Source organism: Elgaria multicarinata, chromosome 19 (genome assembly GCF_023053635.1).
Source record: "Elgaria multicarinata webbii isolate HBS135686 ecotype San Diego chromosome 19, rElgMul1.1.pri, whole genome shotgun sequence".
In the NCBI taxonomy this organism is placed as follows: domain Eukaryota; kingdom Metazoa; phylum Chordata; class Lepidosauria; order Squamata; family Anguidae; genus Elgaria; species Elgaria multicarinata.
In genome coordinates this window covers 15359086-15383555 of record NC_086189.1, presented here as the reverse complement: position 1 = coordinate 15383555, position 24470 = coordinate 15359086, and the positions used below count along the sequence as shown (strand labels likewise).

Genomic DNA, 24470 nt, shown 5'->3' with positions numbered 1-24470 from the left:
CAGGATGGAAATCATAAATTATGATTGCCTACCTCATCACTGTAATGTCTGGATTTTATCTCAGCCTTGTCACTGATGCCTAAGCCCTTAACGGTGGGGAAATTGAGGAGGGACACGCTTCTGCCCCACCACAAATGGAGATCAAGGGTGAAAGACATGTTCATTCAATTTTTTTTTTAACAGTTCTAGACCAATGGCTTTCAACCTGTTTTGGGGGCGGGGGAATATGGTGTTCCTTAAGAGCTTCTCAGGGGATCCTTCAACGAGAAGATCCTAAGAACATCAGAAAAGCCCTACTGGATCAGATCAAGGGTCCATCTAGTCCAGCACTCTGTTCATATGGTGACCAACCAGTTGTCGACTAGGGACTTCCTGTCTGTTAAGAACGGGACAACAATGGAACCCATGACCTAGGGAGGTGGTGGGCTCTCCCATGCTGCAAGCCCTACATGGTTTGGGTCCAGGCTACCTGGGGGATCACCTTGTCCCATACAATCCACCCCACACACTCAGGTCCTCTGGGAAGAATTTAGTCCAGTCAACAAAAACAAGGCTGACAATTAGCACCCAGAGGACCTTTTCTTTTGTCGCTCCCAGATTGTGGAATGGCCTGCCGGGAGAGATTCGTCAACTTAACAGTCTTCCGGGATTTAAGAAAGCCATAAAGACTGATCTCTTCCGGCAGGCCTACCCAGCTGAATTTTAAGATGCCTTTTTAATAACGTGCTGCTTTTAATAATGTATTTGTTTTAAATGTTTTAATCAATTATATGTATTTTATGGTGTCTGCATTTGTGTTGTACCCTGCCTCCCTCTAGAGCAGCCTTCCTCAACCTGGAGCGCTCCAGATGTGTTGGACTGCACCTCCCAGAATGCCCCAGCCAGCTGGCTGGGGCATTCTGGGAGTTGTAGTCCAACACATCTGGAGCGCCCCAGGTTGAGGAAGGCTGATCTAGAGGGAGCGGCAGGTAATAAATAAATACATACATACTATTATTATTATTATTATTATTATTATTAATTATTATTATTCAAGAGGCAGCTGGACAGCCATCTGTCAGGGACGCTTTAAGGTTTTATACTGTTAGTTTTACTCTCCCCTGGGCCTGTTTGGTGCATTCTCTTCCCCTTCTTATTGTCTTATTATGATTCTATTCGGATGTAAGCCTATGCGGCAGGGTTTTGCTATTTTATTGTTTTACTCTGTACAGCACCATGTACACTGATGGTGCTATATATATAATAAGGTGGATTCCTGCATGAAGCAGGGGGTTGGACTCGATGGCCTTAGAGGCCCCTTCCAGCTCTACTATTCTATGACTTTATTCTTTTTTAAATTAGCAGATATTTTAATATCAGGCTGCAATCCTACATTGAATAGAACGGATCTTACTTCCAAGGACATATACGCACGACTGTGCTGTTTTTTTAAAAAAACTTATTTCATCAATGAAATTTAAATTAAGCCATATCCCAGGCTTGATGGCATTTTTTTATTATTATTATTACTTATGATGGATTCAGCGTACCCCTACGACATCCCGGCCTCCCCATGGCTGTGGGGGCTTGGCTTCAGCAATCAACAACACCCCCCCTCTATTCTTCTTCAATTTAATAAATTGCAATGCTTTTTTGGCTTTAGATACATCCTGGACAGCCCAGACCTATCTCTGACGTTCAAGACAGCTCGCAACGGGAAAGTTTGAGAAGTCAGGCAGCAGACCACGTTTCGGCACACGTCGCAGGCGCTGGGCCGAACTCCAAAATAAACGTTAAGAAAATGAGTTAAAATATGGAAGGGAAGCCGGGGTGGGGTGGGGGTGGGGGACATTGGAGACAGCCGACGTTGAAAGAAAAAGCAGCCGAAATGATCGGGGTGAGGAAATGCCCCCCACAGCTACCCCAGGATTTAAACACCCACAAATGTATTTCCTGAAGAGTCAGGGGCAGCTTATGCAGTGATAAGAGAGCCCTCTCTCTCTCACACACACACACACACACACAAACACACACACGGCCACCTCTCGAGGACCATTTGTTGGTAGAAAGGCGGGTTACAAACACAATGAATAAAGAAAAAGGGCCACCCGGTTTTCCCTTTCGCAGAAAACATTTTGAAACCCCAATTTCCACCACGTGTGTTTGCATTTCAACCTATAAAAACATGATTTCATATATAAAAGGGGAGTTCTGATGGAGATCAGATTGAAAAGGCCCTCCTGAGTCTCGCGGAAGCTTCTGGGGATCCCGCAAACAAGTCGTAAAGGCAACCAGACCTTCGTGTCCGGCAATCTCTGGTAGAATGTGGTGGTTCCGTTCCTCACCATCACGGCTAATGGGACCAGAAGGCCCCTCAATACCAGTTTCCGGGGGTGGGGGTGGGGCACTGCACTTAAATCTTGCCTCTGGGCTTCTCATAGCTGGTTGGCGACTGTGCGAGCAAAATTCGGGACCGGAAGAATTTCAGCTCGGATTCACAACCCTGCTGGATCAAAGCAAACCTGTTTCTCCCAGCGGCCAAGCAGATGCCAAGCCGGAGATGGAAGCAAAGCCCTTTTGCCATTGCTCCCCAATGGGCGCTGCAACAAAATGTTGCAGCATGGAGAGCTCCCGTCCAGGGTGCCAGTCAGCCAGGTATGCCCATTTCAGGATATGCCATTTCTCCCCCCCCCCCGCGTGCCGTCAGTATGTAGGGCACTGCCTCTGAACCTGAAAGTGCTATGTAGCCATCACAGCTGATAGCCAATGACAGGGCTTGCTTTCTCCTCCTCCGTTTCCATGAATGGGACCAGCCCCCTTTAAAGCCATCCAAGATGGTGGCCGAAGAGCTGTGCTGGGTCAGACCAAGGGTCCACCTACTCCAGCGTTCGGCTCACACAGTGGCCAACCAGCTGCCCACGGCAAATCCACGGGCAGGCCACGAATGCAACAGCGCCCTCCGACCCACGTCCCCCAGCAATCGGTGGGGGGGGGGGAGGCGCACTTCTTCACACAGCACAGGATGAAACTACGCAACCCGCTACCTAAAAGGTAGCGATGGCCACCGATTTGAACGGCTTTAAAAGGGAATTAGGCAAATTCCTGGAGGAGGAGGCTATCCGTGGCTATGAGTTCTGATGGCTCCATGCCACCTCTAGCATCAGAGGCAGTGTGATGGTTTGCGCCAGTTGCTGGGGAACATGGGTGGGAGGGTGTTACTGCACTCGTGTCCTGCTTGTGGGTTCCTGGTCAAGAGCTGGTTGACCACTGTGTGGAGAGAATGCAGGACTAGGTGGACCTTTGGTCTGATCCAGCAGGGCTCTTCCTGACTGTTAGAGCAGTACGACAATGGAACCAATGACCTAGGGAGGTGGTGGGCTCTCCCACACTAGAGGCCTTCAAGAGGCAGCTGGACAAGATTCCGGCAGGACATCAGGAAAAACTTCCTGACTGTTAGAGTGGTACGACACTGGAACCCATGACCTAGGGAGGTGGTGGGCTCTCCCACACTAGAGGCCTTCAAGAGGCAGCTGGACAAGATTCCGGCAGGACATCAGGAAAAACTTCCTGACTGTTAGAGCGGTATGACACTGGAACCCATGACCTAGGGAGGTGGTGGGCTCTCCCACACTAGAGGCCTTCAAGAGGCAGCTGGACAAGATTCCGGCAAGACATCAGGAAAAACTTCCTGACTGTTAGAGCGGTACGACAATGGAACCAATGACCTAGGGAGGTGGTGGGCTCTCCCACACTAGAGGCCTTCAAGAGGCAGCTGGACAAGATTCCGGCAAGACATCAGGAAAAACTTCCTGACTGTTAGAGCGGTACGACACTGGAACCCATGACCTAGGGAGGTGGTGGGCTCTCCCACACTAGAGGCCTTCAAGAGGCAGCTGGACAAGATTCCGGCAAGACATCAGGAAAAAGTTCCTGACTGTTAGAGCGGTACGACACTGGAACCCATGACCTAGGGAGGTGGTGGGGTCTCCCACACTAGAGGCCTTCAAGAGGCAGCTGGACAACCATCTGTCAGGGATGCTTTGAGGTGGCTTCCTGCATTGAGCAGGGGGTTGGACTCGATGGCCTTCTAGGCCCCTTCCAACTCTGCTATTCTTTGATTCTTATATTCTCATAACCCTCCAGAGGCTTTGACCTGCAAATCCAACCAGTGGATGCTGTACACACCCAGTGGTAGGCCAAACCACCCGGAGGGCCACGAGTTGTCCATCCCCGGTCTAGCCCAGCGTTCATTACCCAGAAAGGCTTCGCGTCGCCGCCTTCCTGACATGCAATTTCTCCAAGGCACAAGGGATCCCTACCACCACAGGGGAGCGTTCGAACATGCCAATGCGCCCCGCTGGCAGCCTGAAGTGGCGCAGTCCAGAAAAGGCGTTCACCACTCGGGATTTCTGCTAATTCCATACGCTGGGATGGGGGAACAACAACGGCAAACGAAAACGCCACCTTGGTTGATTGATTGATTGATTACATTTATATCCCGCCTTTTTTCCTCCAAGAAACCCAATGCAGCGTATCATACCCTGTTTCCCCGAAAATAAGACAGTGTCTTATATTAATTTTTGCTCCCAAAGTTGCGCTAGGTCTTATTTTCAGGGGATGTCTCATTTTTCCATGAAGAAGAATACGGTACACATTTATTGTTGAACAACAAAAAAAAGGGTCTTATTTTCGGGGGGATGCCTTATATTACAGCGAGAGGCAAAACTGGAAGTAGGTCTTATTTTCGGGGGATGTCTTACTTTCGGGGAAACAGGGTAGAATCATAGAATCGTAAAATAGCAGAGTTGGAAGGGGCCTACAAGGCCATCTAGTCCAACCCCCTGCTCAATGCAGGAATCCACCCTAAAGCGTACATAATCCCCCTCCTCTCCATGTTATCCTCACAACAACAACCCTGTGAGGTGGGCTGGACTGAGAGTCTGTGTCTGGCCCAAAGTCACCCAGTCGTTTTCCATGGCCGAGTGGGGACTAGAACCCGGATCTCCCGACTCCCAGTCCAACACCGTAGCCACTACACCACACTGCCTTGATTGAGCCTCGCTCGTATTTGCGAGGGGCCCCTCCCCGCTTCCCTGGATCAACAGCCCCTCCTTGAGAGCAAAGAACTGTGGGGGAAATTGAAGTCCATATTAACTTGGACACGGCTGCGTTCCGTGGGCCCCCACGGTCTGAGAACGGCCGAGTTAATTGCTCCGATCGCTCCGTGACTGAATCATGGCTGAACCGCCGCCATCCTTTACCTCAGAACCTGGAGGCTGTCCCAGAACCAATCTCGAAAAGTTTATTTTACTGATCAAAGCGAAAAAGAGAAAAAAGAAAAAGGCAGGGAAGCGCAGGCCAAGGAAAAGGGGAGGGGGGGGCGAGAGGAGAAAGCCCCTGCGTTTGACTATATTTAGTGGAACTATTCAAGTAAGTGAGGCGTTGGCACCGGCCGCAGAGTATAATGCGCAGCCTGAAATTGTAAACGTCGGGATGTTTGTCCTGGAGCCGGGCCAGCCGGGCTACGGCGTCAATCTTCAAGAGCCGAAGGTTGACAACTGGAGTCTAGCTTGGGGGAGGGCACAAGCTGCACTAGTTTCCTGAGAGTTCCTGGGCAAAATCCACAACCTTCACTTTTTAATCTAGGCGGACGTGCGCGCCTCCAGGCCTGCTCTGCATTTCGAAATCGCCCCCTTCCTGCCCTCCCCTTGCAAACGCTGCCTTCGGCTCTGTCGTTCTCTCCGCCCGTCTGGTTCGTTTTTACTTCTGCCGCAAAACCCAACTCCCCTCTCCTGCTCATGTAGCACAGTAGAGTCGGAAGGGGCCTAGAAGGCCATCGAGTCCAACCCCGTGCTCCATGCAGAGATCCACCTTAACGCATCCCTGACAGATGGCTGTCCAGCCCCCTCTTGAAGGCCTCTAGGGTGGGAGAGCCCACATTGGCTGATGGGATACTAGCAGGAGGACGGAGGAGGGCTTGACATAGTGATGGCAACTACTTTAGATAGCTTTAAAAGGGGGTTGGAAAAAGTCTTGGAGGAGAAGGCCATCCATGGCTACTAGTCCTGATGGCCAACTGCACCCTCCAGGATCAGAGGAAGCAAGCCCCTCTGCACCAGTTGCTGGGGAGCATGGGCAGGACGGTGCTGTTGCACCCGTGTCCTGCTTTGTCGGTCCCTAACCATGTGAACAGAGTGCTGGACTTGATAGACCCTCGGTCTGATCCAGCAGGGCTCTCCTTACGTCCAACTTGAGGTTGTGGGTGCTGCCTTCCGGACTTGCGCGTTGCGCCGTCTAAGAAAAGGAAGTGTGGAGAAAGGCTTAACTTCGCCTCCTTCCTGATGGCTCTTCCTATGTTGCTGTTTTGGACAGCTCGGACCACTCTATCAGGTGGTGTTGAAATGTAATGTGTAAATAAATATATTTATTTATTTATTTAGAGTATTTATATACCGCTCCCCATTGAAAATTTTCGGAGTGGTGTACAAGGTAAAATGAATTAAAAAAAACAGAATAAAACAGTTAAAACAAAATTTTAAAAGAAGCAATGACAGTAATCCAAGGCTGCATGTTAAAGAAAGGCTTCTTGGAATAAAGATGTTTTCAAGAGGCGCCGAAAGGAGTACAAGGTTGGCGCCTGCCTGGCCTCCAGAGGCAGGGAGTTCCACAGGAGGGGGGCCACCACGCTGAAGGCTCTTCCCCTGGTGGATTCCAATCGGAGGATGGATCTATGTGGAACCACCAGAAGCAGGCCCTCGGATGACCTCAGTGACCGGGCAGGTTGGTAGGGGAGAAGGCGCTCTCTCAGGTATCCTGGTCCAAAGTTGTAAATATATAAATAAATGGCGTGAAGATGCCCCTCCTTATTCCAGTCTTGAATCACAGAATAGTAGAGTTGGAAGGGGCCCATAAGGCCATCGAGTCCAACTCCCCGCTCAGCGCAGGAATCCACCCTAAAGCATCCCTGACAGATGTTGTCCAGCTGCCACTTGAAGGCCTCTAGTGTGGGAGAGCCCACCACCTCCCTAGATCATTGGTTCCACTGTCGTACTGCTCTAACAGTCAGGAATTTTTTCCTGATGTCCAGCCGGAATCTGGCTTCCTGTACCTTGAGCCCGTTATTCCGTCTCCTGCACTCTGGGAGGATGGAGAAGAGATCCTGGCCCTCCTCTGTGTGACGACCTTTCAAGTATCTGAAGAGTACTCTCATGTCTCCCCTCAATCTTCTCCTCTCCAGGCTAAACATGCCCAGTTCTTCCAGTCTCTCTTCATAGGGCTTTGTTTCCAGACCTGTGATCATCCTGGTTGCCCTCCTCTGAACACGCTCCAGCTTGTCTGCGTCCTTCTTGAATTGTGGAGCCCAGAACAGGATGCAAACCTGCTGCAAATCAGCTCAGAGTATTGAAAGGGAGGGGGGGGATCTCTCCACAGCAAATACGACTGGGGGGGGGCATTGGCTCACCCATTTAAAAGTATGGTCTTTTCTTCCCTCCACCTTTTCTTTTTTTCGTTGTTAAAAATATATCAGGACAAGCCCCTTTCCGCTGGCTTCACCCTAACCCTCTTCCCTCCCCAATCATTTTACGAAAACATACCTGGGTGACAAGGTTAAATCAAGCAAAGGAAAATCCCTGGCACTTATCATCCGCCGGCATTACTGATAAATTGCGCGGTGGAGGAATAAAGGATTACCTTCTGTATTTTTTCATTACACTTTTCTTTTGTTACAGAATACATAAATCCATGGTGGCACACTGTAATATGTATCATCGCGCTACACCTGTGGACGCTTCGGAGCGGCTGCCATGTCTCTGCAGTCAGGAATGATGAGTGAACCCCCCGTGAATGTTAATGATCGTGATCATTCTGAGGTAACGTGGCTTTCCATCTTCCTTTACAGCCTCGACGCCGGAGCCAGGGTGGCAAGGTTCAGGAGAGGGAAAAATGAAAGGGGGGGACGGACGGACGGCGCGGGGCGGAAACCCGACAGGGGGGAGAGAGAGGCGAGGAGAACTCAGGCCTCGGGCAAATCCATTAACGGCTGAAGGGAAAAGAAACCGGGGAGGGGGGAGAGAATAGGGAACAAACCGAGGCTTCCTCCATCTTGATTCAAGGTGTTGGGCATGACATTTAAAGCCCTAAACCGCTTGGGACCTCGATTTAGAAGTATAGCTTAAAAATCGCGCAAGGTACTGGTTCCTCTCTATTCGGCCCTGGTTAGGCCTCCTCTAGAGTATTGCGTCCAGTGCTGGGCTCCACACTTCAAGAAGGACGCAGACAAGCTGGAGCGTGTTCAGAGGAGGGCAAACAGGATGATCAGGGGTCTGGAAACAAAGCCCTATTAGCAGAGACTGAAAGAACTGGGCATGTTTAGCCTGGAGAAGAGAAGATGGAGGGGAGACATGATGGCACTCTTCAAATACTTGAAAGGTTGTCACACAGAGGAGGGCCAGGATCTCTTCTCGATTATCCCAGAGTGCAGGACACGGAATAATGGGCTCAAGTTATAGGAAGCCAGATTCCAGCTGGACACCAGGAAAAACTTCCTGACTGTTAGAGCAGTATGACAATGGAACCAATGACCTAGGGAGGTGGTGGGCTCTCCCACACTAGAGGCCTTCAAGAGGCGGCTGGACAGCCATCCGTCAAGGATGCTTTAGGGTGGATCCCTGCAATGAGCAGGGGGTTGGACTCGATGGCCTTATGGGCCCCTTCCAACTCTACTATTCTGTGATTCAAGACTGGATTCAACCATCTCCCAACCCCTCCTGCAGGGTCTGCTTGTAAGTGGAACTTGGATTCTATCCATCTTAGCCACCACGGGTAGGAAAATAAGGAGGGACGGACCCTGTTCGGACGTAATGCTAAGCCACGGTGGTTAAGCATTTGGAGCTAAACATCATGGCAATGCTTATCATGTGAACCGTGACATAGCGTGTCGGGTGAACCACTCCGAACGTAGAATCGTAGAACAGTAGAGTTGGAAGGGGCCTACAAGGCCATCGAGTCCAACCCCCTGCTCAGTGCAGGAATCCACCTTCAAGCATCCCTGACTGATGGCTGTCCAGCTGCCCCTTGAAGGCCTCTAGTGTAGGAGAGCCCACCACCTCCTTAGGTCATTGGTTCCATTGTCATACCGCTCTAACACTCAGGACGTTTTTCCTGATGTCCAGCCGGAATCTGGCTTCCTGTCGCTTGAGCCCATTAGTCCATGTCATGCACTCTGGGATGATCGAGAAGAGATCATAGAATAGTAGAGTTGGAAGGGGCTATAAGGCCATCAAGTCCAACCCTCTGCTCAGTGCAGGAATCCACCTTCAAGCATCCCTGACTGATGGCTGTCCAGCTGCCCCTTGAAGGCCTCTAGCGTGGGAGAGCCCACCACCTCCCTAGGTCATTGGTTCCATTGTCATACCGCTCTAACACTCAGGACGTTTTTCCTGATGTTCAGCTGGAATCTGGCTTCCTGTCACCTGAGCCCCTTATTCCGTGCCCTGCAGGGCAGCCCCTTTAGACGGAGTCTCCCACGATTCACGTGACAGCAAACGCTCAGGAAGACTCGGCTTGGAAAACCCCATCCGACAAGGAAAGCGGTTTGCCAGGGTGGGAGGCTGGGGAGCTCAGCACTTGACACTGGACAAAAGTAACACTTTTTCTCCCAGCCGATGGTTTTTCGAAAAGCCATCGGCTCACTAGACTAATGGCCGCGTTCAAAGCCAGGATGGCCGCCCTCCGTCTTCTCCTTGTGTAACTTTGCCAGAGTCCTTGGAACTTGCCAAATTCGGTCATGCCTGCTTAGCTCGTTCGACTGATTGTGCCAGAAAAGAAAATAAGACACAGATGTATTTCAGCGCTTTGAGATGCCAGTAAGAGAGACAGCTAATGGCTTCATTTCGACCCTCCCCTACCAGCTGGGCACAGGTGGGGGGGATAATGAGGTGCCTCTCCCTAATCAAACTCAATTATTTACTACTCTCCAGAACCGCAAAGACATTCAACTCTCCGGCTCGGAATATTAAAACGTTCCGTGGGCGGCTTCCCAACCTCGGCCACCAGGTATTTATAAACCAACTCCGGTGGTGGAGAGTTTGCCTTGGCGGGACTTTTCACGGGGCAAAGTTCCGCAAAAAACACACATCCCGTTTCTGCCAAACGTGACGGGCCAAAACCGGGCACCCTAGCAAGGCTCCGTAAGAATCGGCTTGGCCGAGAGCGTCGCTTCTGAGAGGTGATCCAACGCGACACACGTGGGCAGGCACCGAACGTCGAAGGCCGTTCGTCTGCGGCAGCAATTGGGCTGTAGCAGCGACTGCAGCAGGGATCAGCGACTCGCGGCCCCTGGGCTAAAACTGCCCCCCACCCCAAGCCAGCAACTGGCAAGGAAGCTTCAGATGGTGCAGTATTGGCAGCTGGTCCATTCTAGCCGCGTTGGTAGTATGAGCTGCCAGGTCCGTGTTGTCTTCTGGGCATCAATCAAGATGCTGGTTTTAGCCCATGAAGACCTAAACAGCTCCAAGATTTCATAGAATCATAGAATAGCAGAGTTGGAAGGGGCCTACAAGGCCATCGAGTCCAACCCCCTGCTCAATGCAGGAATCCACCCTAAAGCATCCCTGACAGATGATTGGCCAGCTGCCTCTAGTGTGGGAGAGCCCACAACCTCCCTAGGTCACTGATTCCATTGTCGTACTGCTCTAACAGTCAGGAAGTTTTTCCTGATGTCCAGCCGGAATCTGGCTTCCTTTAACTTGAGCCCGTTATTCCGTGTCCTGCGCTCTGGGAGGATCGAGAAGAGATCCTGGCCCTCCTCTACATGACAACCTTTTAAGTATTTGAAGAGTGCTCTCATGTCTCCCCTCAATCTTCTCTTCTCCAGGCCAAACATGCCCAGTTCTTCCAGTCTCTCTTCATAGGGCTTTGTTTCCAGACCCCTGATCATCCTGGTGGCCCTCCTCTGAACACGCTCCAGCTTGTCTGCATGCTTCTTGAATTGTGGAGCCCAGAACTGGACGCAATACTCTAGATGAGGCCTAACCAGGGCTGAATAGAGAGGAACCAGTACCTCGCGCGGTTTGGAAGCTATATGTCTATTAATGCAGCCCCAAATAGCATTTGCCTTTCTTGCAGCCATGTTGCACTGTTGGCTCATATTCAGCTTCTGAATTTGCCTCCTGCTCCATGACAAATCTCTTGGATCTGTTGGGAACGCCTCCGTGCCAAATTTCCAATCTTTCGATTTATCTGAACCTTCTAAAAAAACAACGGTGGCAGGCAGACAAGGGCCATACATACATTTTTGTGGGGCGGGGTGGGGTTTGTTTCAAGGCAGCCACATAGAAAGTGTGTGGAATTGATGTAAATGGCAAGGCCCTGTTCTACACAGGGCCTGTTCAGGGCGACCCTTCAGGCTCTGTGGTTAGCGAAACTGTGGTTCTCCGGGGTCAGCGCGAACCGCAAGCCGTGCTGTTGGACACAGCACTTTAGGCCATGGTTAGAGCCGTGAGTGAGCAGGGTTGAGCGAAAGGCAGCAGCGCACAGGAGCCCTTAAACCCGGCTGCTTAACCAAAAGCCTTAACCAACAGGGTTTAAGGGGTCTTCTGAACAGGCCCATAGTCAGATTAGCACGTGAACAGCCCTGTGAGATGTATACCCCTGCCAATGCCGTTTTAGCTTTGAACACCATTTTCCCTTATGTCCAGATACAGAGCTATTGGCTGCATTCAGACAACATGAAAGGCCCAGTATTGGGCAAAAAGCAGGATAATAATAATAATAATAATAATAATAATAATAATAATAATAATAATAATAATAATATAACACGATAGTCAACAGCGGGATACTTGACAGTTGTTTTTTCTAGGGGGTACGTGCCACATAACATTATAATCATCAACTATGGTGTGGATTAGGATCAGCATTGACTATTAGTCCACGCAGAGTTAACTCACTCATCCCCCGTCCTCTCCCCCCACCCCTCAGTCCTCCTGCTAGTATCCCATCAGCCATCGCTGCCAAAAATGTATCTTGACCGCTGGACTAGAGCGGCAGGCACCGCTTTGACCACTCTTGCCTTGCGACTCCGTGGCTGATGAAATAACCAATGGCGAACGAGGAAATAACCCACATTGCCCTCTGTCCAACACAATAACCAATGGTGGCTTAAATAGCCAACTCTGCACAGCACTGTTTTTGTGTTGGGTATTTCGGACCATTAACCAACCATTGGTTAAAAAAAACGCCCTCCACACAACACGTTCACCCATGTTAGGTTAAATAACCAACTGTCAATTATTTAAACCAACATGGGCTATTGTGTTGTCTGAACCCAGAGAGATGCGTCCACTTGGTATCATTCAGGTTTATGCCAAATTTCAGATCTAACGTGCAATGGCAATATTTTATCTTATGAGCAGCTTAATGAAAGTGTGTGTGTGTGTGTGTATGAGGCAGTTTTCAGTATTTCCAAATAAGGAATGTCTTGGGGGGGCATGAAATCAAAAATAAGGCTCAGAAAGGCCTTCATGGCACCAAGGCCTACAAAAGTGTAGAAAATATATCTTTTAAATGACCCATCAAAATGGGGAAAGGATTTGGCCGAGCCAATTTTGCGGTGGAAATGGTCTCAGTTATGAGAAAGCAGTGGGAAAACTCTGATGTCCCCTTTATGGAGAATTACTGAGTTCTCCAATTCAGGGAGCATTTATCCTCCCTGATGTATAAAACCTTCAAGCAGGGCTGACCCTACCATTAGGGAGAGTGAGGAAGCCAGCGGAAGCGGCTGATTTGAAAGGGCAGCAAATTGTTAGCTACTGGATTAATTAATACTGCGTTTTTACTGCTGCTGAATTTTTGGCTCAAGTACCAAAATAACTTGACTGGGCTTGGACACGATGTACCTTGACTTTGCGGGGTTGGGTGGGGCAGCCTGGCCAGCCCTGCCGTTCAGGGGGATTTCCGAACATGCCTCCTCCTCACGTAATGCCTTGCTGCGTTTCCTGTTGCCTTCTGAGCTGCATTTCCCTGAGATGTAGGACAGGGCTTTTTCGGTTGTGGCACCCAGAGTGCGGAATTCTCTCCCCTAAAAAGACTTAGCTGGCCTCCTCTCAAAAGTCTTTAGGCAAATGGCAGAGATCTTTTTTTATCTTGACAGGCACTTGGTGAGCTTTGCATCTTCGCTGTTCCGTCTTATCGCTCCCTCTCTCTCTCTCTCTTTTCGTTAGCATTTACTGTCAGTTTTATTGTTAAAATTGAATTTATGGGCATAAGCTGCCTTCGGGGGCCCTTTGAGGGTCGAAAGGCAGTGCAGAAATGATTTTATAGAAATGAATAAATAAAGCATTGGCGAGGCTGAACTTCTGCGGCAGGTATATTTCATATTTCTGGGGAGATGTCCAGTGATGGTTCACTTTTCAAAGGATAGAGAAGTAAAAATCCAAGCTATGACCACATATACTTTATTTCCTACCATTCCATGTTTGTACTTTTGGGTTACTTGAGTTGAAAATGTGGAGCAGCCTCCTTCTTAACCGTGGCTAGGATTTGCATAACAGCCAAGCGGAAAAATGCCTGGCCCTCCTCCTTCTGTTTTAGAATGATTATTAAAAAATAATATGGACTAGAGCCTCTCAGGGAAGGCGGCACACCTAACGGGGATTAAGTCCCACTGAACTCAACAGGATTCATTTCTAAGTAAACGCATATTGAGTTATGCTGCAAATTAACTTATTAAAACAAGTGAAAGAAGGAACAGGAACAGTTAATAAATAAAACAGATTCCCCCAACAAATTTAAGTAGAATCCTAGAATCCTAGAATCCTAGAATAGTAGAGTTGGAAGAGGCCAACAAGGCCATCGAGTCCAACCCCCTACTCAATGCAGGAATCCATCCCTGACAGATGGTTGTCCAGCTGCCTCTTGAAGGCCTCTAGTGTGGGAGAGCCCACCACCTCCCTAGGTAACTGATTCCATTGTCGTACTGCTCTAACAGTCAGGAAGTTTTTCCTGATGTCCAGCTGGAATCTGGCTTCCTTCAACTTGAGCCCTTTAACTTGAGCCCGGAAGGCCAACTTTTAGAATAAAGTACATCCATTTTCTTGATTTTCTCTTATTGAAGGATTGTTATATCCTGAATTGGATTCTGTAATTTTGGATGTAATTTTTACCATTTCTATTGCAGGGATGAGCAATGTGCTTCCTGCAAACCAGCGGAACCAGGTCGCTTTCCCGGCACCTGCCAAAGCATCCTAACCGTCCCACGTTTTTTCTTCTGCTTTTAAGAAACATTGTATTTTCTTACCAGCCATGGGTTTGAAGTAAGTGTTTAATTTGTTGAGGCTCAGACCCCCCCACCTCTGCCTTGCCCGCCATCTTTCGGGCAGGTTACTCTCATCCTTTGTGACTAGCCACACCTCCTATGGAAGCCATTTTGTGGCGGTGCCCCAGACAGTTTCTCAAATGGCCAAGTGAGTCCAAAACGGTTGCCTCCCCCTGGTCTTCCAGGGGTCTAGAAACAAAGCCCTATGAAGAGAGACTGAAAGAACTGGGCCTGTTTAGCCTGGAGAAGAGAAGATTGAGGGGAGACATGGTAGCACTCTTCAAATACTTAAAAGGTTGTCACGCAGAGGAGGGCCAGGATCTCTTCTCGATCCTCCCAGAGTGCAGGACACGGAATCACGGGCTCAAGTTAAAGGAAGCTAGATTCCAGCTGGACATCAGGAAAAACTTCCTGACTGTTAGAGCAGTACCACAATGGAATCAGTTACCTAGGGAGGTGGTGGGCTCTCTCACACTAGAGGCCTTCAAGAGGCAGCTGGACAACCATCTGTCAGGGATGCTTTAGGGTGGATTCCTGCAATGAGCAGGGGGTTGGACTCGATGGCCTTCTAGGCCCCTTCCAACTCTACTATTCTATGATTCTATTATTATTATTATTATTATTATTATTATTATTATTATTATTAGTCTATGTAAGTGGGATTTCTTTGTTCAAGGTGCCTCCATTTTGCCGATCACTGGAGAGCACCCTATACTGCAGTATTGGAAGTAAATGGTTAAGTTAAATCCTCTAGCCTCGTGTGTTTTATTGGAGAATTACACGCCGAGGTAATGAGCCCCTCCACTCCATTTGGGAGTCAACATACCCAGATGAATTTCAAACCAAGAATTTTAGGATGTCTTGATTGTTCTTTTGATCTTGTATTGGTTTTATATGCTCTTTTAATTAATTTTATGCATTGGATTTATATTGTATTGTTGTACTAATGTTGTTCCCCGCCTCGATCCAAAGGGAGAGGTGGGTAAGAAATAATAATAATAATAATAATAATAATAATAATAATAATAATAATAATAATAATTTACATTTATATACCGCCCCATAGCCAAAGCTGATGGTTTTAAATTTCTGTATATTTGTTTTAACGTTCACTGTTTTTAACTTTTGTAAATCACCCAGAGAGCTTTGGCTATGGGGTGGTATATAAATGTAATAAATGAATGAATAAATAAATAAAGCTCTCTGGGCAGTTTACAAAGATTAATGGGAGGTTTAGAAAGATTACTGTGTAACAGTGTTTTAAAATTCATTTTTTGAACAACAAGGTATTAGAACATGAGAAGAGCCCTGATGCTGGATCAGACCAAGGGTCCATCTAGTCCAGCACTCTGTTCACACAGCGGCCCACCAGCCATCAGCCAGGGATGAACAAGCAGGACATGGTGCAACAGCACCCTCCCACCCATATTCCCCAGCAACTGGGGCACACAGGCTTAGTGCCTCGAATACTGGAGATAGCTCACAACCATCAGGACTAGTAGCCATGGATAGCCTTCGCCTCCAGGAATTTATCCAACCCTCTTTTGCAGCCATCCAGATTGGTGGCCATCACTACACCTTGTGGTAGTAAGTTCCATAATTTAACTCTGAGCTGTGTGAAGAAGGACTTCCTTTTCTTTGACCTGGATCTCCCACCCATCAGCTTCATGCGATGACCCCGGGTTCTAGTATTTTGAGAGAGGGAGAAAAATGTCTCCCCGTCCACATTCTCCACACTATGCATTCTTTGTTCCTTTCTTTCTACACCTTGTGGTAGTGAGTTCCATAATTTAACTCTGTGCTGTGTGAAGAAGTCCTTCCTTTAATTTGTCCTGGATCTCCCACCAATCAGTTTCATGGGATGATGACCCCCTTGGGTTCTAGTATTTTGAGAGAGGGAGAAAAACGAGAGAGAGAGAGAGAGAGAGAGAGGTTTGGGGTCAGCGGGGAGGCATCCTTTAGTCTGCCTGGAGCTTGTTGGGAAGGGTGGGATATAAATTAACAATGAGAGAGAGAGAGGGATTGTGTGCCCAGATGTGAAGGCAAAGCAGAGACGGGGGAATATGTGTGTTGGGGACTTACATTCGGACGAAGAGCGACTGTTTAGCCGCCAAACCAGGCGATGAGTATTTCTCTACCAGCGCCAGTGTACTGAAGCCAAACTTGTGAATGGGCTCGTTGCAGTCCAAGGGCGGAAAATCCGTGTCCACCTCCCCATCGTCCTCGGCAATGTGGAGACAGTAAGCGCTGACGTTGTCACTGCAAGGGACAGGAGAAAGTGCGTGTGGGTGAGTCCTGCAAGGGAGCGGAGGAGCTCATTCGCCACTTAAAACAGTAAGACGACTTCTGTACAAAGCTTTTGAAGCGGTCAAAGGGCTTCAGGTGTATTAAAACAGAAATGTATATTTTTACCTCCCTTTTTGGAGAGCCACAGGTTCCACCCTCAGGACTACCATCATCATAACAACAATGATAAAAGGTTTTGTTCAGTTCAGTAATAGCAAACAACGTAATTAACAACAGCAAACAATCACACAAGGTTAATTAATCAAGTGCATTTATTGAGAGGCTTTGTAATATGTGGTGTAGCGGCTAGAGTGTTGGACTGGGAGCCGGGAGATCCGGGTTCTAGTCCCCACTCGGCCGTGGAAACCCACTGGGTGACGTTGGGCCAGTCACAGACTCTCAGCGCAACCCACCTCACAGGGTTGTTGTTGTGAGGATAACATGGAGAGGAGGAGGAGGATTATGTATGCCGCCTTGGGTTCCTTGGAGGAAAAAAGGCGGGATATAAATGCAATAATAAATAAATAAATAAATAATATGTTCCAGAGACTACACTGGAGTAGACATATATGAAGTTATTTGAAAATGTCTTTCCATCGCAATCCATGGGAAGTTGGTAGTGCTTTCTTTGTTTATAAAACTATTCCAGATTTTGAATAAATTGTGGTCATCTTTTTTTAAAAAAAACACACTTTCTGGCTCTTAGGGTGCAATCCTATGCATGGTCAGACAGGGCCTTGTCTTTTTCTACTGCTGCGTGTAGAACATGTGCAACAATAAAAGGACTGTCTCTAAGCATGTGCAGAGTGTCCTTCCTCTCCCGTTGCTCACTCCGCACCGAACTGGGATTGGGCGTGGGAGGACAGGGGGAACCCGAGGCTGAGGCACGGTCCCGTGGCCCAAGAGCATGCATCGTGAGCCTTTGCGTGCCACAGTGCTATTCCAGAAAAGGGTCAGAAGGTGCGTGGGCCTCTTCTACTGCAGAAGCGCCCTGGGAACGGCCTCGAACGGAGATGGCCCGGGAACTGGACACGAACCACGCTGAGCTTCTCCAAGGAACAGCACGCCACAAGCGTAATAAATGAATGAATGGCTATAAAAGAGCCCAGAAACATACTTCCAGTAAATCGGAATGATCTCTCTTAAGATCTATTCCAAATGAATTAATGGGAGCGGCTGAAGCACAGCTGCCAAGAGCCGGAGCTACAAGTTGGTTTTGCTTGCTAATTATGGCACTGTGAGTACTTCGGTTGTAATGTTTTTATGTAGCTATATCTATACGTTCTCTTTAAATGTATTGTATCTTTTGCAAACCACATATTTATTTATTATTTATTTACAATATTTATATACCACTCCCCATTGAAAATTTCGGAGCGGTGTACAAGATAAAATGAAATTAAAAACAGAATAGAACACTTAAAACAGATCTTAAAAGAAGCAAATACCGTGACTCCTGGCTGGACATTAAGGAAAGGAAAGGAAGGAAAGGAACCTCTCATGCAATCACTGAGTCATTTCTGACTCTTGGAGGGACGCCAGCTTTCGCTGACGTTTTCTTGGCAGGCCTTATAGCGGGGTGGTTTGCCGTTGCCTTCCCCGGCCGTGATTCCCTTTCCCCTAGCTAGCTGGGTACTCGTTTTACCGACCTCGGGAGGATGGAAGGCTGAGTGGACCCGAGCCGACTGCCTGAAACCAGCTTCCGCTGGGATCGAACTCAGGCCGTGGGGAGAGTTTCAGCTGCAGAAACTGCTGCTTTACCGCTCTGCGCCACACGAGGCTCTATTAAGGAAAGTATATATAAAGATATAACATGGCAAGCGGTATATTCAGCTATTAAGGAGCAACAGTAATATAAGACATTCAAGGGCAGCCTTGCTGGATCGGATGGAAGTTCAACACATCCCAGTGTCCTGGCTTCCAACAGTGGCCAACCAACCCGGCTGAAGACCTCCGTCACGAAGGCTCTTTCTCCCTCAGCTGTTACCCCCAGCAGTCGTTCCACCAGGCTGAAGAGAGGAGGAAGGAGGGCCGTTCCGCAAGCCCTGCTGAAAGATGACTTAATTTTTCCTCTGCCCTCCCCACCCGCTTTCCCTTGCGTGTCGTTTCTTTCTAGATTGTAAACCTGAGGCGGTCGGGGCTGCCTTGTTTAACCGATTACATGTAAGCTGCTCCGGGAGCATTTTTGGCTGAGGGGCTGGGTAAAAATACTTCAAATAAATAGATAAATACGAAAACTGGCATACAATTAACAGCCATTGATAAAACTTTCCTTCCCCCAGGTCTAAGCCCCTTTTAAAGCCATCTAAGATAGAGGCATCATCATGACCTGTGGTGGCAAATTAGCAACATCCTGGTTCGAATTTTATCCCTATCATGTACTCATCTTCAGTAGCCACCCCCAGCCACCCGATCTGCAATAGGGGGGTAATAATACCTTGCAGGGTTGTTGCGATGATTACGAAGAACATTCAAAGTATTTTGTATAAAGAGCTACATCACCGCAAAGATTATGAGATACTGCATGTGGTCAGGGAAGGGAAGACAGCGGATAACATGCTCTGATTGAAAATGGGCAATATTTTTAATATTCTGAAAAGCAGGCATTTCCTTTCCTTCCAACGTAAATGCATAAAGAGCTGCTTAAACGTTTGTGTGGCAGTAAGTTTCTAAACTCAGCAGCCTGAATTTGGAAGTTTTAATTGCCTGACTGATGCTTAAATTAATTAATAGCAAAGCACATGCTAATTGTTTAATTGGTCGCTTGATCTATATAGATGATTTTTTTTTTTTTGGAATTAAATGAGTTGATTTACAAAGTTTATTGATTGGATGCGACAGTGAATTATTTTGCCAACTACCTGATTTGCAATTTCCTCAATTAATTCGCGTGCCTTGGGTTGCAACTCAGCTCACCAAGAGCGCGTAACTCCAGGTGATCCATCTGAACACCGTCGCAGCGAAGGTATTTGTTATATCAAACAGGTAATAATGACACATTAAAGTTAATGTAACCTGCGCATTTCGCTCAACGGATGGCTAACGAGGACGTAATCTCACTCTGTTGGGTGCTGGCTTTCTGCACGGGCACGGGGAGGCTGTGCTATGCTTCCTCCTTGCTGTTTATGTGGACTTCCTGACTGTTAGAGCAGTACAACAATGGAACCAGTTACCTAGGGAGGTGGTGGGCTCTCCCACACTAGAGGCCTTCAAGAGGACAGCCATCGGTCGGGGATGCTTGAAGGTGGATTTCTGCACTGAGCAGGGGGTTGGACTCAATGGCCTTGTAGACCCCTTCTAACTCTACTATTCTATTATCTTTTCTCCATCCTCCCAGAGTGCATGATACGGACTAACATGATAAGGTTGTCACACAGAGGAGGGCCAGGATCTCTCTTCCATCATCCCAGAGTGCAGAACATGGAATAACGGGCTCAAGTGACAGGAAGCCAGATTCCTGCTGGCCATCAGGAAAAACTTCCTGGCTGTTAGAGCAGTACGACAATGGAACCAGTTACCTAGAGAGGTGGTGGGCTCTCCCACACTAGAGGCCTTCAAGAGGCAGCTGGACAGCCCTCTGTCAGGGATGCTTTAAGGTGGATTCCTGCATTGAGCAGGGTGTTGGACTCGATGGCCTTCTAGGCCCCTTCCAGCTGTACTATTCTATGATTCTAACTAAACCAACTGGAAGAACTGGGCATGTTTAGCCTGGAGAAGAGAAGACTGAAGGGAGACATGAGAGCACTCTTCAAATACTTAAAAGGTTGTCACACAGAGGAGGGCCAGGATCTCTTCTCGATCCTCCCAGAGTGCAGGACACGGAAGCCAGATTCTGGCTGGACATCAGGAAAAAATTCCTGACTGTTAGAGCAGTACGACAATGAAACCAATGTCCTACGGAGGTTGTGGGCTCTCCCACCTGAGATGCCTTCAAGAGGCAGCTGGACAACCATCTGTCAGGGATGCTTTAGGGTGGATTCCTGCATTGAGCAGGGGGTTGGACTCAATGGCCTTGTAGGCCCCTTCCAGCTCTGCTATTCTATGATTCAGCTTCAGCTTCAGGCTGGAAGCAGCGCACGAAACAGCATTGGGGTCAAAAGGTTTAAGCAGCAAAAGAACCCATCGACGGCTTGCAGAAATGGACCTTTACTATGGAATTTCAGGATTGTGGAGGGTGTTGGGGTGTGTGTCGGTGGTGGTGGTGAAGAACGATAAAGAAAATGTATGCTCCAAACACAGGGATTAAGGGGGAAAAAGCTCATCTTTGGTGAGGGCAGAGGGTCTTCGCTTAAGACAACTTGACAGGCACGGCCGTTGCCATTCCAGCAAGTTAAATCACATCAACGTTATTCCAATAACCCGCGTCTCTTCTACTGTATGAGCTACGAACCCAGTTGGGGTGTGTTTGTGTCTTGAACTGGAGCGCCCAACCGGTCGGCGTTTCCTCCTCCTCCTCCATGGTGCCCTGTTTATGCTAAAAATACAAGTGCTGTGGTGCGAGGGCGCCATGTAGGCTGCAGTACCAGCCTGCCGGCGCATGGTCAGCTGACTGTAAGGGCCAACCACAATGCACCAGGCCCTATAAAGCTGCAGGACTTCATCTTCAGTACCTGAGCAGATTTGTCTCTGCTGAGAGGACCCTGCCTGTCATGTCTAACCTCACTGCCCCTGTTTTGGAAGAAGGTGTTTCAGGTAATCAATCAGAATCAGATTCAGAAATAGAGGAGGAGGCGCCAGACACCAGCCAGCCTGTACCAGTGGGGGAGGAAGCTTTCATGGGCAATTCCTCAGCTGGGAGTCAGCCCTCTCCAGAGCTTATCTCCTCAAGGCCAAATCCTACACACTCAGTGGGAAGTGAGCTTTCTTCTGGAGGAGAGCGCCCCGACAAACTAGCTGATGCTAAGGTCCACCGGAAGCTAAAATGCACGGAGCGGAAGGAAGGTGTGAGAAAGTCGGTCCAACTAGGATTGCGCCAGAACCTGCCTCCACACCAGGCTCTCTGAAGTTACGGGCGTTTGGGAAGGGGCTTCCTGTTCTTCTTGAGCGGACAATTGTCTTGCTTAGTTTGCATAGTTTTGCCTAGGGGGAAGATTCCAAGAGGTTAGAGACTCTTCACGTAGAAGAGACGTTTGTTGCTTAATAAAAGCTTTGTGGATTACCTACCCTGTTTCCCCGAAAATAAGACAGTGTCTTATATTAATTTTTGCTCCCAAAGAGGCGCTAGGTCTTATTTTCAGGGGATGTCTTATTTTTCCATGAAGAAGAATACGGTACACATTTATTGTTGAACAAAAAAAAAGGTCTTATTTTCGGGGGGATGCCTTATATTACAGCGAGAGGCAAAACTGGAAGTAGGTCTTATTTTCGGGGGATGTCTTACTTTTGGGGAAACAGGGTAGCAGGCCTCGTCATTTGCCTCCCATCGAAAGTACGAGCATTCTGGGAAACACAACACTGCCTATGCCTCGTGGGCACTTTCTAGTATGGTGAGAGAGGGAGTGAAATGCCTTCCTAGAAGGCACATGCTTTTCTCCCTCCCTCATAATATTAGAATCTGGGGTCGCCTCTTGAAGCTGATTGGTGGGAGATTCAGGGCAGATCAAAGGAAGGGCTTCTTTACACAATGCAGAATTCAACTGTGGAACTCACTACCACAAGATGTAGCGATGGCCACCCATTTGGACGGCTTTAAAAGGGAATTAGGCAAATTCCTGGAGGAGAAAGCTGTCAATTGGCTACGTGTCCTGATGGCTAAGTGCCACCTCCGGTATCAGAGGCGGCACGCCTATGTAGTTAGGGACTTGGGTGGGAGGGCGCTGCGGTACTCACATCCTGCTCGTGGGTTTTCCATTGGGGCAGCTGGTGGGCCCCTGTGTGAACAGAGTGCTGGACTAGATGGACCCTTGGTCTGATCCAGCATCAGGGCTCTTCTGACGTTCTTAATCGTGGGAGCAAATATTAACCCAGGTGGGGAAACAAAGCAGCGTTCCTCAGTTACAGCACAAGTTTGGGCAACACCACTTTGTTCGACCCACAGCTATTAAGGAGCGGTTTTTAAAAAAACACACCTGTTGGACATTAAAATGTTACCCCTGTTTGTGACACTGAAGCGGATGTGATTTATCTTTTTTAAAAAACAAACAAACAAGGCACCCGAAAAGGGGAGAAGCATCTTGAAATGATGATTCATTTATATAACACCGGCTTCATATGCTTGTCATTACACAGAACCCGGTAATTTAATTGAAAGAGAAATAGATATAGATGTATGCATAGCTGGGAAGGAAATATTGATAAATGTGGAGGTGTTCCGGCAAGATTTATCTGTAAAAAAAATATATTGATGTGGAAATCCATTTCATTATGCAAAAGTGTCTGCAGAGGAGAGGGAGGGGGGGTATGAGAGAGAGAGAGAGAGAGAGAGAGAGAGAGGGCCTACTTGAGTTTGGGTTCTCGTCCTTCGCTCGTGTACTGCCAGCAGATCAGCCCAATCAAGTCGTGCACTTTAGCATTGGCGATGGTCACCACGGTCATGGGCTGCAACTTCTCCTGGTTTGCATGCAGCGGGAGGTAGACGTCGATGATTTTGGTCGCGGTCGTGCCAATGTGGCCCTGTCGAAACAAGAGATTTCGTGCTATATTGGCTGTTGCACATTTGGGCAAAGAGCGACACGTGGCTGTCCTGGTGTCATGGCTGGCTGGGGAATGCTGGGAGTTGTAGTTTGATACTTCTGGGGGAGGGCATCAGGTTGGGGAAAGCTGCTGTAGACACAGCTTCTGTTCGTAGGTTGCGTTAGAAACACACACACAAATCCGCAGGCTAGATTCCGCAACTCAAATTCCACAGCCAAAGGTGGGCTCTGCAACGGTATAAATTAAGCTCATTTGCATCATTACTCTCATTAGAAAATACACAAATCCGCAGCCAAGATTCCGCAACCCAAATTCCAAGCAAAAGGTGGATTCCGCAACAGTATAAATTATGCTCATTTGCATCATTTCTCTCATTAGAAAATACACAAATCCGCAGGCAGGATTCCGCAACCCAAATTCCACAGCTAAAGGGGGGCTCTGCAACGGTATGAATTACGCTCATTTGCATCATTTCTCTCATTAGAAAATACACAAATCCACAGCCAAGATTCCGCAACCCAAATTCCACAGCCAAAGGGGGGGGGGGTTCTACAACAGTATGAATTATGCTCATTTGCATCATTTCTCTCATTAGAAAACACACAAATCCACAGCCAAGATTCCGCAACCCAAATTCCAAGCAAAAGGTGGATTCCGCAACAGTATAAATTACGTTCATTTGCATCATTTCTCTCATTAGAAAACACACAAATCCGCAGCCAAGATTCCGCAAGCCAAATTCCAAGCAAAAGGTGGATTCCGCAACAGTACAAATTATGCTCGTTTGCATCATTTCTCTCATTAGAAAATGCACAAATCCGCAGCCAAGATTCCGCAAGCCAAATTCCACAGCAAAAGGTGGGTTCCGCAATGGTATATGCACATTTGAATAATATCTCTCATTTGCATAATTTATTCTGCTTGTGCTAAGAACCCCCCCCCTTCCCATGCCCAACCACTGAGAATCTTACACAACATCTCCGTAGGGGGGGTCAAAATTTCACCAGGCATTGGCTAAACACTTTCAAGCAGAATTTCACAACAACGAAACTAGGAACTTGCTTTCACGCCCCCCCCCTTTTTTAAAGGAAGCTAAAGTTCTTAGGAAACTGAATCCTGCATCAACTACCATATTCTGCACTCCCAAAGAACCACAACACACACCCAGCATTGTCTCTAGCATTATAAAATAGGGGCCTGGTGAACGGGCCGTTCTGGTGGTGGCCCCATCGCTGTGGCATGGCACGCTCTCCCT

General features: G+C 48.2%; 1 protein-coding gene across 3 annotated transcripts in view; it reads right to left on the bottom strand.

The window, feature by feature from the left end:
* MAPKAP1 (MAPK associated protein 1) overlaps positions 1–24470 on the bottom strand; it is a 176328-nt gene that overhangs the window by 75918 nt on the left and 75940 nt on the right. For all 3 annotated transcript variants that reach the window (XM_063144547.1, XM_063144546.1, XM_063144545.1), the window contains exons 5-6: positions 23022–23194; positions 16379–16555 (exon numbers count right to left, since the gene is read on the bottom strand). In XM_063144547.1, coding sequence (XP_063000617.1) covers positions 16379–16555; positions 23022–23194 — 350 coding nt within the window. The remainder of the gene's footprint in view (positions 1–16378; positions 16556–23021; positions 23195–24470) is intronic.